At 50.4% G+C, this 11,645-nt stretch overlaps 1 protein-coding gene across 5 annotated transcripts in view; it reads left to right on the forward strand.

Moving 5' to 3' along the window:
• DAG1 (dystroglycan 1) overlaps nucleotides 1-10,131 on the forward strand; it is a 148,270-nt gene extending 138,139 nt beyond the window's left edge. For all 5 annotated transcript variants that reach the window (XM_054036085.1, XM_054036086.1, XM_054036084.1 and 2 more), the window contains one exon: nucleotides 5,210-10,131. In XM_054036085.1, coding sequence (XP_053892060.1) covers nucleotides 5,210-7,618 — 2,409 coding nt within the window. In that variant the 3' untranslated portion in view covers nucleotides 7,619-10,131. The remainder of the gene's footprint in view (nucleotides 1-5,209) is intronic.
• The last annotated feature ends 1,514 nt before the right edge of the window (nucleotides 10,132-11,645 follow it).

Here is an 11,645-nt window from a genome sequence, read left to right on the forward strand (position 1 = left end):
AAATTTCTGGTCAAAACACGTTTCCGTATGGTCTCCCTTGGAGCTATTATCCCATCCCTGGATCCGGGGGATTGGTATGCTGCCCTCGACATGAAGGATGCGTATTTTCACATCGCCATCCGCCCGGCCCACCGGCGGTTCCTTCGCTTCACCATCAACCAGCGCCATTTTCAATTTACGGTCTTGCCCTTCAGCCTGGCAACGGCCCCACGAATGTTCACAAAATGCATGTCCGTGGTGGCAGCTTTTCTTCGGAAGAGAAGGATGCGCGTGTACCCGTACTTGGACGACTGGCTCCTCGCGGGCAGGTCGGAGGCTGAGGTCCGCTCCCACGTGATGCTGGCTCTACAGGTGTTCTGCAAGCTCGGCCTACTGGTCAATGTGCCCAAGTCCTCACTGATCCCCACGCAGAGACTGGACTTCATAGGAGCAGTCCTGGACTCGGTGGCAGCGCGGGCAAGTCTTCCAGTGTCACGGTTCTTGGCCATTCAAAGGGTCGTAAGCTCCGTCCAACAATTTCCCACGACTACGGCCATGTGCTGCATGCAACTCTTGGGGCACATGGCGGCCTGCACACATGTAGTCAAACATGCCCACCTAAGACTCAGGCCATTGCAGTTGTGGCTAGCCCAAACGTATCGCCCCAACAGAGACCCTTTAGACCTGGTGGTGACAATCCTGGCTCGGGTGTTGAACTCCCTCCGCTGGTGGATCAATCAGCAGCAGGTTTGCGAGGGGATCCCCTTCGCTGCCCCACAACCCACTCTGACGTTAGTAACAGATGCATCGGACCTGGGTTGGGGGGCGCACCTGGGGGACCTGCAGACCTAGGACTTGTGGTCCAGGGAAGAAAAGTTGCTTCACATCAATCTGAAGGAGCTAAAGGCGGTTCGCCTCGCCTGTCAGACCTTTCACGCCACCATAGAAGGCCACAGCGTGTCAGTTCTGACAGACAACACTACCGCCATGTTCTACATAAACAAGCAGGGCGGGTCCCGATCCTCTCCCCTCTGTCACGAGGCGCTCCGCCTATGGGACTTCTGTATAGCCCATTCCGTCCACCTTATCGCAACATATCTCCCAGGGGTCCAAAACGGGTTAGCAGACCGCCTCAGCCCATCCTACCACATGCACGAATGGGCGTTGAGACGGGATATCCTGCATTCAATCTTCCAGAGGTGGGGGTTTCCCCTGGTGGATCTCTTCGCCACCAAGGACAACAGCCAATGCCCTCAGTTTTGTTCTTACCAGAACCTCAGCCCGGGCTCGTTGGCAGATGCCTTCGCGATCCCATGGGGCGGGAGCCTGAGGTATGCCTTCCCTCCATTCCCGCTCATCCACAAGGTCCTCCTCAAGATCCGCAGGGACAAGGCGGCAGTCATCCTCATCGCCCCAGCGTGGCCACGCCAGCATTGGTTCACGACCCTGCTGGAATTGTCCATAACCGCCCCGATTGTCCTCCCCCTCCATCGCGACCTCATCACACAGGACCGGGGTCGCCTACTCCACCCGAACCTACCATCGCTACGTCTCACGGCGTGGTATCTCTCTGGCTAAGCGATACGGAGCAAAGGTGCTCTCACCAGGTCCAGCGAATTCTCCTTGGTAGTAGGAAGCCCTCCACAAGAGCGACCTACCTTGCCAAATGGAGGAGGTTCTCCCACTGGTGTGAGCCTCATCACATACAGTCTCTGCGGGCCTCGGTCCCATCAATTTTGGACTACTTGCTGGAACTCAAACGTCAAGGGCTTGCCCCCGCCTCAACTAAAGTGCATCTGGCTGCCCTATCGGCGTTCCATCCTGGGGAGTTGGGAGTTTCGGTGTTCTCCAACCCCACAGTAGCACGATTCCTCAAGGGACTGGAAAGGGTGTTTCCCTATTCGCGCCCGCCGGTCCCTGCGTGGAATCTCAACCTGGTCCTAACTAAACTCATGGGGCCCCCCTTTGAACTCCTAGCCTCTTGCTCTCTCATGCACCTTTCATGGAAGGTAGCGTTTCTCGTGGCCATCACATCGGCCAGGAGGGTATCGGAATTGAGAGCCCTCACTTTGGAACCTCCTTATACAGTTTTTCATAAGGATAAGGTGCAACTGTGGCCACATCCTAAATTCCTTCCAAAGGTGGTCACGCATTTTCACATGGGCCAAGACATTTGTCTACCGGTGTTCTTCCCTAAGCCCCATATGGACCCAAGCCACCGCAGCCTGCATACCCTTGATGTCCGTAGGGCCTTAACATTTTATCTAGAGTGGACCAGGCCATTCCGCAAATCAACTCAACTGTTTATTGCCATTGCAGAGCGAATGAGAGGCCTGCCTATCTCAACGCAACGATTGTCAGCATGGATTGTGCTTTGCATACGCACGTGCTATGAGCTCGCCAGTGTATCAGCCCCAGAGATCCGGGCTCACTCGACTAGGGCCCAAGCATCCTCAGCGGCTTTCTTGGCGCAGGTTCCACTCCAGGAAATCTGTAAAGCGGCCACCTGGTCGTCGGTGCATACGTTCATAGCCCACTACGCGATCCATCATCAGACCAGGGAGGACGCGGTGGTCGGCAGGGCTGTGCTTCAATCGATTGTTCCTTGACTCCTACCCTCCTCCAGTGGTAAGCTTGTGAGTCACCTAATGTGTAATGGATGTGAACAATCACTCGAAGAAGAAGAAACGGTTACTTACCTTCTGTAACTGTTGTTCTTTGAGATGTGTTGTTCACGTCCATTACACTTCCCACCCTCCTTCCCCTCTGTCGGAGTCACTGGCAAGAAGGAACCGAGGGAGGGTCGGGCCTGAAGGGATATATATACCCTAGAGCGGGGCGCCGCTCTGGCGGGAGGGGGGGGCCCTGCTGGCCCGACGGGAGCCGCTGAGGGGAAAAGTTTCTGACGTCCGTGCACGCGGCGCGCGCTCACCTAATGTGTAATGGACGTGAACAACACATCTCGAAAAACAACAGTTACAGCAGGTAAGTAACCGTTTTCTCCTGAATAGTAGGAGTCAGTCCTATTCAAAATGAGACTATCAAATGGTTTGAACCTTTTGTACAAACTAGTGATTAACAGGTTAACAGTGATCAGTCATTCCACCCGTTTTTATTCTCCACTGCCGTGTGCCTCAGCACCTCAGAGGTAAGTGCTTCTGTGCTGATCTGGTGGCCCTCACTTTGTTCTGGTGTAAATGGCCCCACAAGGAGTATGGGGAGGCAGTGGAGAGTCAGGCCTCTAGTCCTCTCGGGAGGATGGAAAGCCAAGGGCAGAACCCTTTCACTGAAAATAGCAGCATGGCTTTAATGATTCATTTCTGCTGTTATCAAGAGCTAAATGTGAAAAGGGCAAGTGGCATGTTAATCGCCCTAGTGACAGGAGATCCTTGTGAACCTCAGATGAGGGCCTGAGGCTAAGTGGATATGCCATCATTTCCTTCTGGGCGTCTTAGGTTTGTAGAAGACTCCAGAAAGAAGATGAATTGTGACAAAGCCAGAAAACTTACTGGCTTAATCAGTACTATTGTGAGGAAGATCTTTATCTTAGACTCTGGTATCTGAATTTGTGGCTCTAGTAGGTATATGTAGCTCAGATAGTGCTGGGATAATAAAATATTTTAGTTTCATAGTTCTTGTGACTTAGGGTATGTCTACACGGCAACTAGACAGTTTTGGCTGACTTGTGCCAGCCAACTCAGGCTCGCTGGTCTTGGGCTGCAGGACTGTGTCATTGCTGTGTAGACTTTCGGGCTCTGGGGCTCTGCAAGGTGGAAGGGTCCCAGAGATCAAGTGGAGTGCCCCAGGGGTCGGTCCTGGGGCCGGTTTTGTTCAACATCTTTATTAATGATCTGGAGGATGGGATTAATTGCACCCTCAGCAAGTTCGCAGATGACACTAAACTGGGAGGAGAAGTAGATACGCTGGAGGGTAGGGATAGGGTCCAGGGTGACCTACACAAATTGGAGGATTGGGTCAAAAGAAATCAGATGAGGTTCAATAAGGATAAGTGCCGAGTCCTGCACTTAGGAAGAAAGAATCCTATGCACCGCTATAGGCTGGGGACCGACTGGCTAAGCAGCAATTCTGCAGAAAAGGACCTGGGGATTACAGTGGATGAGAAGCTGGATATGAGTCAACAGTGTGCCCTGGTTGCCAAGAAGGCCAACGGCATATTGGCCTGTATTAGTAGGAGCATTGCCAGCAGATCGAGAGAAGTGATTATTCCCCTCTAGTCGACACTGGTGAGGCCATACCTGGGCATCCAGTTTTGGTCCCCCCACTACAGAAGGGATGTGGATAAATTGGAGAGAGTCCAGCGGAGGGCAACGAAAATAATTAGGGGACTGGGGCACATGACTTACGAGGAGAGGCTGAGGGAACTGGGGTTATTCAGTCTGCAGAAGAGAAGAGTGAGGGGGGATTTGATAGCAGCCTTCAGCTACCTGAAGGGGGGTTCCAAAGATGATGGAGCTAAGTTGTTCTCAGTGGTGGCAGATGACAGAACAAGAAGCAATGGTATCAAGTTGCAGTGGGGGGGGTCTAGGTTAGATATTAGGAAACACTATTTCACTAGGAGAGTGGTGAAACACTGAAATGGGTTACCTAGGGAGGTGGTGGAATCTCCATCCTTAGAGGTTTTTAAGGCCCGGCTTGACAAAGCCTTGGCTGGGATGATTTAGTTGGGGTTGGTCCTGCTTTGAGCAGGGGGTTGGACTAGATGACCTCCTGAGGTCTCTTCCAATCCTAATATTCTATGATTCTACGATCAGGCTCCAGCCTGGGCCCAGAAGTTTACACAGCAAGGGAATAGCCCAAGACCCGTGAGCCCGAGTTGACTGTCACGGGCCAGATCTGGATGTCTTTCTGTGTAACCACACCCTGGAATTGCACTTGTGCCTTAGCAGAAAATAACATACTTATCCAATATAGTGGTGCCTACTGGTCTTTGGGAGCTTACATCATGGAGACAAGAGCCCTTTGATTAAGTATTTTTAAATACCCACTTGCTTTGCTCCTCTATTCAGGCCATTCAGTGTTTTTGGGGCAGATGCATGCAATTAAAATCAATCTTGGTATTCTGGCTAGAATTTACCTTTTACATCTGTTATGCTTGCAAGATCAGTTGTTGAAAGCCTGTAATGTCAACATTAATTGTGATCAAACTGGTCTATTTACTAATTTCTAAAAGGCAACAGTACCTTACCATACCTCTCCTTCTCTTCCATAGATATCTGAAGCGGGGAGAGACTCCTTGCCTTCTTGGCTGCATTGGGAACCGAAGAGTAGCACCTTGGAAGGTCTTCCCCTGGATACTGACAAGGGTGTGCATTACATCTCAGTGAATGCAGGGCAGCTGGAGCCCAATGGAAGTTATGTGTCCCAGACCACCAATGTCTTTTCCATTGAGGTTCACCCTGAAGACCACAATGAACCTCAGTCAGTACGAGTGGCTTCCCAAGACCAGAATGAGGCAGCACCATTCATGTGTGGCACAGAGGAACCAGTCACAATCCTGACTGTAATTTTGGATGCTGACTTAACAAAAATGACACCAAAGCAAAGGGTTGAACTTTTAAACCGAATGAAACGTTTTTCAGAGGTGGAACTTCATAACATGAAGTTGGTTCCTGTTGTAAATAATAGACTCTTTGACATGTCAGCCTTCATGGCTGGGCCAGGAAATGCAAAGAAGGTGGTGGAAAATGGGGCCTTACTCTCATGGAAATTGGGATGTTCTTTGAGCCAAAATAGTGTTCCCAACATCAGCAACGTTGAAGCTCCTGCTAAAGAAGGTGCCATGTCTGCCCATCTTGGCTACCCTGTTGTTGGCTGGCACATTGCTAACAAGAAACCTCATCTTCCTAAGAGAATAAGGCGGCAGATCAATGCCACCCCTACACCTGTCACTGCCATTGGGCCACCTACAACTGCTATCCAGGAACCACCAACCAGAATTGTTCCCACCCCCACATCCCCAGCCATTACACCGCCCACAGAAACAACAGCTCCTCCAGTAAGAGAGCCTATACCGTTACCTAGGAAACCTACAGTTACTATTAGAACAAGAGGAGCCATTGTTCAGACACCAACTCTAGGACCAATTCAGCCAACCAGAGTAGTAGAAGCCACCAGTACTATCCCTGGGCAGATTCGCCCAACGATGACTGGATATGTAGAGCCTACTGCTGTAGTTACACTACCCACAACCACTACTAAGAAACCAAGAGTCACCACGCTGAAACTAGGCACACCATCAACAACAGATTCCTCTACAGCTACAACTCGAAGGCCTACCAGAAGACCCAAAACTCCTCGACCTACCAAGCCTCCTGGCATGACCAGATCACCAGTCACTAAGTTGGAAACCCCCTCTCCACCAACCCGCATACGCACTACTATTAGTGGTCCTTCCCGTGTGTGGGAGCCAAATGAGCCGCCAAGGCTGACAAACCACATTGACAGGGTGGATGCATGGGAAGGCACTTACTTTGAGGTTAAAATACCTTCTGATACATTCTATGATAAAGAAGACACCACCACCGATAAACTGCAATTGACTCTAAAGCTGAAAGAGCAGAAAATGGTGGAAGAAAACTCCTGGGTCCAGTTCAATAGCACTAGTCAACTAATGTATGGAATGCCTGATCACAGCCACATAGGGAAGCATGAGTATTTCATGTACGCCACGGACAAAGGTGGTCTCTCTGCCGTGGATGCTTTTGAAATACATGTTCACAAACGGCCACATGGGGACAAGTCTCCAGTTAAATTCAAAGCCAAATTCCATGGAGACCACAATGCAGTGGCCAATGACATCAATAAAAAGATTCAGTTGGTAAAGAAGCTGGCTTTTGCATTTGGCGACCGGAACAGCAGCACAATTACCTTACAAAACATCACCAAGGGCTCCATTGTAGTGGAGTGGACAAACAACACTCTGCCTCTGGACCCATGCCCGAAAGAACAGATCAGAGCCTTGAGCAAAAGAATCTCTGATGACTCTGGTGGTCCTAGCCCAGCCTTTTCCAATGCCTTAGAGCCCGAGTTCAGGCCCATAAATATTTCTGTGGTTGGCTCCGGCAGCTGCAGGCACATTCAGTTTATTCCAGTGGCTAGAGATGGCAGGATTATCTCTGAAGCCACCCCAACATTGTTGGCAGGTAAAGACCCCGAGAAGAGCAGCGAGGATGACGTGTACCTGCACACTGTGATCCCTGCTGTGGTGGTTGCTGCTATCCTACTAATCGCTGGCATCATCGCCATGATCTGTTATCGCAAGAAGAGAAAAGGCAAACTCACCATTGAAGATCAGGCCACCTTCATCAAGAAGGGAGTGCCGATCATATTCGCAGACGAGCTGGATGACTCCAAGCCTCCCCCTTCCTCCAGCATGCCCCTGATTCTTCAGGAGGAGAAAGCCCCTCTTCCCCCTCCAGAGTACCCAAATCAGAACATGCCAGAGACCACCCCCTTGAACCAGGACACTATCGGGGAATATACTCCATTGCGGGATGAAGACCCCAATGCGCCTCCATACCAGCCTCCCCCACCTTTCACAGCACCCATGGAGGGTAAAGGCTCCCGCCCGAAGAACATGACCCCCTACAGGTCTCCACCGCCATACGTTCCCCCTTAATGAACAAAAGATTCATTGCGGAGTAGGGGCCTCTAGTCCCGTGCTAGGGTTGTCTGTAGGGACTGATGGCCTGCAAATCCATTGCCAACCAGAAACACCACTTAGAATCCCAAACCGCAGCCAGCCCCTCTCCGGAAACGTTCGCTCACCAGAGTGCTGGGGAGACTTTGGGACACTGATTTTATTTTTGCCTAACAGCTTTTATTTTATTTTATTCATAGAAAATTCTTCTTGGCTCAAACATATTTCTAACGGCAGGCTTCTCGACGCGTCCGTAGACTGGTGAAAAGGGAGAGGGATGGCTGGACGTACAGGCAGCACTGGGGGTGGCACTCTGAGGCTCTGCTGTTTGCCTTTAACACTAACTGTACTGTTTTTTCTATTCACATGTGTCTAGCAACAGGACGTAACATGAAAGGTAGCCTACAAATAATGACATTCAAGGGACTTTCTGAGGTCAAGGCTGAGTTTTTACATTTAATCTGCTATCTACCTGAAGTTGTCTGTATAGTTTTTGGGACGGGGGAGGGGAAATACCTTGCTAAAAATCAGCTCCAGAGGTGTTTCAAACCCAGTTAGAGGATGGACCTAGCCAGTGTTTTTATCAGAAGAATCCTATTTTTTCACGTATTGTAAAATTGTCGTCAGCCTGGGTGTGGGCATCCTTTGCCAAGCAGCCAGGAAACACCCTGCCCCTACATAAGCCGTTGCTGGCCTGCCAAGATCGCCCTGCCCGTCCCCATGCTGCTGGAGAACAGAACTCGGAGGTGCCTCAGAACAGCCTGGAAAACAGCCATTGGGTAACAGAGAATGGGGCTCAGTCAGGCTCAGAGGGGCAGCATCTCCACGGTGGGCCGCATGGCTGTGGTGTGGGCAGGCCAGCGGTGTGGGGCTCTGCCAGGAATGGGAGAAGGTTTTATACTGCCCCAATTCTCCATGTAAGTAGCGAGGCTGGGGTTTGACACACTTTGAGGTATTTTGGCGAAGATGCAATATTTTTATGTAGTATGTTGCTATCTCCTCACTTCTTGAGCGTAGTATTGGCACAGCTTCTCATCCATCCCCTCCTGCTGTCCCAACCCACTTGTGCTGTGCTACCCTCATGCTCACGCGCACATTACACTGGCGGTTGGGACCTCCGAAGTGCCAGAAATGGCTCAGAGTAAAACTCTCAAATCTAATTTTTTACTAAATTTTTGATACAGCCTCAGATTGTTTTATTAAAAAATCATTAAAAATGGTAACGCTGACAGCAGTTTGTATGAGCATAGCTTCTTAGTATCAGCGCCATTGGACTGACTGCGTTGCTCACTTTGAGTTTTGTCTCTTAGTCATTGTTAAATATTAGAGCCATGTCTAGGTTTCTTGCCTTTTTAAAATGAACTTTCATCTCTCCTGTGAGGTTGGGGTTGCCCTGTAGGCTGCTCCTGTGCTTTTTTCCTTTGAACTAAATCATTTTAAGCATGGATTTTTCTGGACCGTTTGAGAACTGTTTTTGGTACATTTAGAGGGAGGAAAAACCCTTTGCAATAATGTGGCCCTGCCCTGGCCGGGGCTGGCTGGGCAGGTTCTGGCTGACTTTGCACACCAAGCAGACACTTTAAGCCATATTGACTGTTTTGCAAAGTATGTTTGTGTGCTGACGTGGCCAAGTTACACAGCAGTAGGTGACTGGAGAAAATGACCTTCACCTCTTAATTGCTAGGGTGGCATTTCCCATCAACCCTTTTCTCGACTTCAAGGGAGTTTGCCTGTCAAAAGCAAACACTAGCCTAATCTTGTTAGGGCCTTAGCTCGGCAGTGTCTGCTTCTGCACCTGCAGAGGGGTGGGAGGAGTGAGGTTGGGGTGGCTGCAAAGTGCACCTCAGGCAGGATTTTATTGGTGCTGGCTTTACCCCACACACCACCTGTGACTCCCACTCCCCCCCTGCAGGAGTGCTGGAGCTGAGCAAGCTTCCTAGGAGAGCACTGGTCCATCTTGTCCTGTCTGGCAATGAGAGGAGTGGGAGTGTTGTCACCCAGACGCTCTGTTGGCTTTGTGCTGCACCTAGAGCTGTGTCTGGAAGCCCGTTGCAGCTGGCAGTAGATTGTGAGGGCTGAGCTGGCAGCAGTGCCTTTCGAGTGCCTCTCCAGCAGGCCTGAAGTTATCCCCACACACGCAAGTTGGAGCAGGCTCCCAAACAGTGCCGTTGTCCCTAGCAACCACAGCCACTCCATACTGGCCATGCGCAGGCGCACATGCGTTAGGCCTGGGCCTACCCGTCACCATAGAAACTGGAGGCGAAGGGGCAGTGAGCAGAATAATAATAATGGCATTCTCAGCGGCCGCCTTCCCCTTAGCACCAGTGCTGTTTGTTTATGCCACTAGACACTGTAATGGTGAGAGAGACTTGTATTAAAAAGTGTTCACCAATCACTGCTGTGTTTTTATTCCTTGTATGATTATTTTAAAGATGTTTTCTGCATTCTGTAAAGAATCCTATCAACTAAATAAACCTATGTACTTTACTACACCGGAGTGGGCTCTCACACTCTTCCTCCGCTACTGGCCGCAACCGTGCGGCATCACCCACCCAGCAGGCTTCTGGGGGCAGAGAGCTGCAGAGCAACTGCTGTGGTGGAGCTCCAGCAAGGCTTGGGGGCAGCTCTCTGAGGGTACTCTGGGATGTGGGGGCTTTTACTAAGAGCTGCTGGCTTGCCCTCAGTTGTGCCTGGTGCTGCAAGGCAGGGTGTGTAACTGTCTGTTTAGATGAGAGCCTCTCCCATTTGTATGCTCTCTAGGTCAGAGTGAAGCAGACAGAGAATACAGGTGCTTGAGTTCCTGCAGGGAATCCCAGTCTGCCACCAGCATACTACTGAGAGGTGTTGGGTACACATCAGACCTGCCCTGCCCTTAGGGTCATGGGTGTGACTCCCACTCATCCACCTGTGCAAGTCCATGGAGATTTGAGCCCTTAGCCCTTTATCTCCAGAGCAGAGCATGGGCAGCAGTGATGGCAATTCACCCCCATGCTGCACTGGGCCTTAGCCCTGGCCTGAGGGGCCCACTAGATGAAGACAGGAATCCCAGCCAGGGTTTGAACAAGATTTTAACCAGTTCCAGTGAAGCCCAGGTTTGAACACAGTCCAGCAGGGCTCTGCTCACGCAGCGGCTGTTGTCACTAACCCAGCCACTCGCAGAAAGTCGGTGGTTCACTCTCCACAGGGGATTGTACATTTGCTTTCCCTGTGTGCTCACAGCACAAACCTTGCTCATCCTATCAAAAACAAGACTGTGTGTGACTAATCACAGCAAAGCAGCTGAGATTTCAAATGCTTGGTCACAGACAAAATTAAATTTTGAGAAAATGGGGATGTGTGTGCACCAATCACCTGTTTGCAGGGACCCACTCGGCTCTAATTCAAGCTGCATCTCAGGCCCATAGCACTGGCTGGTCCATGTGTTCACTGTGCCCTGGCGAGGCAGTGAAGGCCTAGCACACGATCAGTTCTGTCCCTGCCCTAGACTCAGACAAGTGAGGTGAAGCAAAAGGCTCCATACATCCCATTATTTTTCTTATCCCACCACCTTGTGTATTCTGAACATGGCTTCCATCCACTGCTTGGGTCATGGAACCAGCTCTCCTGAACTACAGGGAAGCATAGACCCAAAACTTCACTGGCACCAGAGCACTAGTGAAAGGCAAGATTGGGGGGTAGGGAGAAGCTGGATGTGAGGAAAGGAGAGCTGTTGCCATTAGAGCAGGCAGAGAGAATCGCTTCTGACTAGATAAGTTGTCAGGTTCACAGGTTTGTTATACCAATAAAAACTAGCAGGATCTTATTAAAGGGGACAAGATAAAGATGCCACATTTATTATAACAATTTGATTTATGACCAATAACTAATATCTTAATCCTTATATACACACACATTATACCTAATACCTATACACACACACACACGCTCATATATACACACATCCATCAGATGTTCTGCAGCTGTTGCATAGTTACCAGTCCTGCTTGAGTTTGCAGCTTGGGTTCGT

This window comes from Malaclemys terrapin, chromosome 7, assembly GCF_027887155.1.
Source record: "Malaclemys terrapin pileata isolate rMalTer1 chromosome 7, rMalTer1.hap1, whole genome shotgun sequence".
NCBI lineage: Eukaryota > Metazoa > Chordata > Testudines > Emydidae > Malaclemys > Malaclemys terrapin.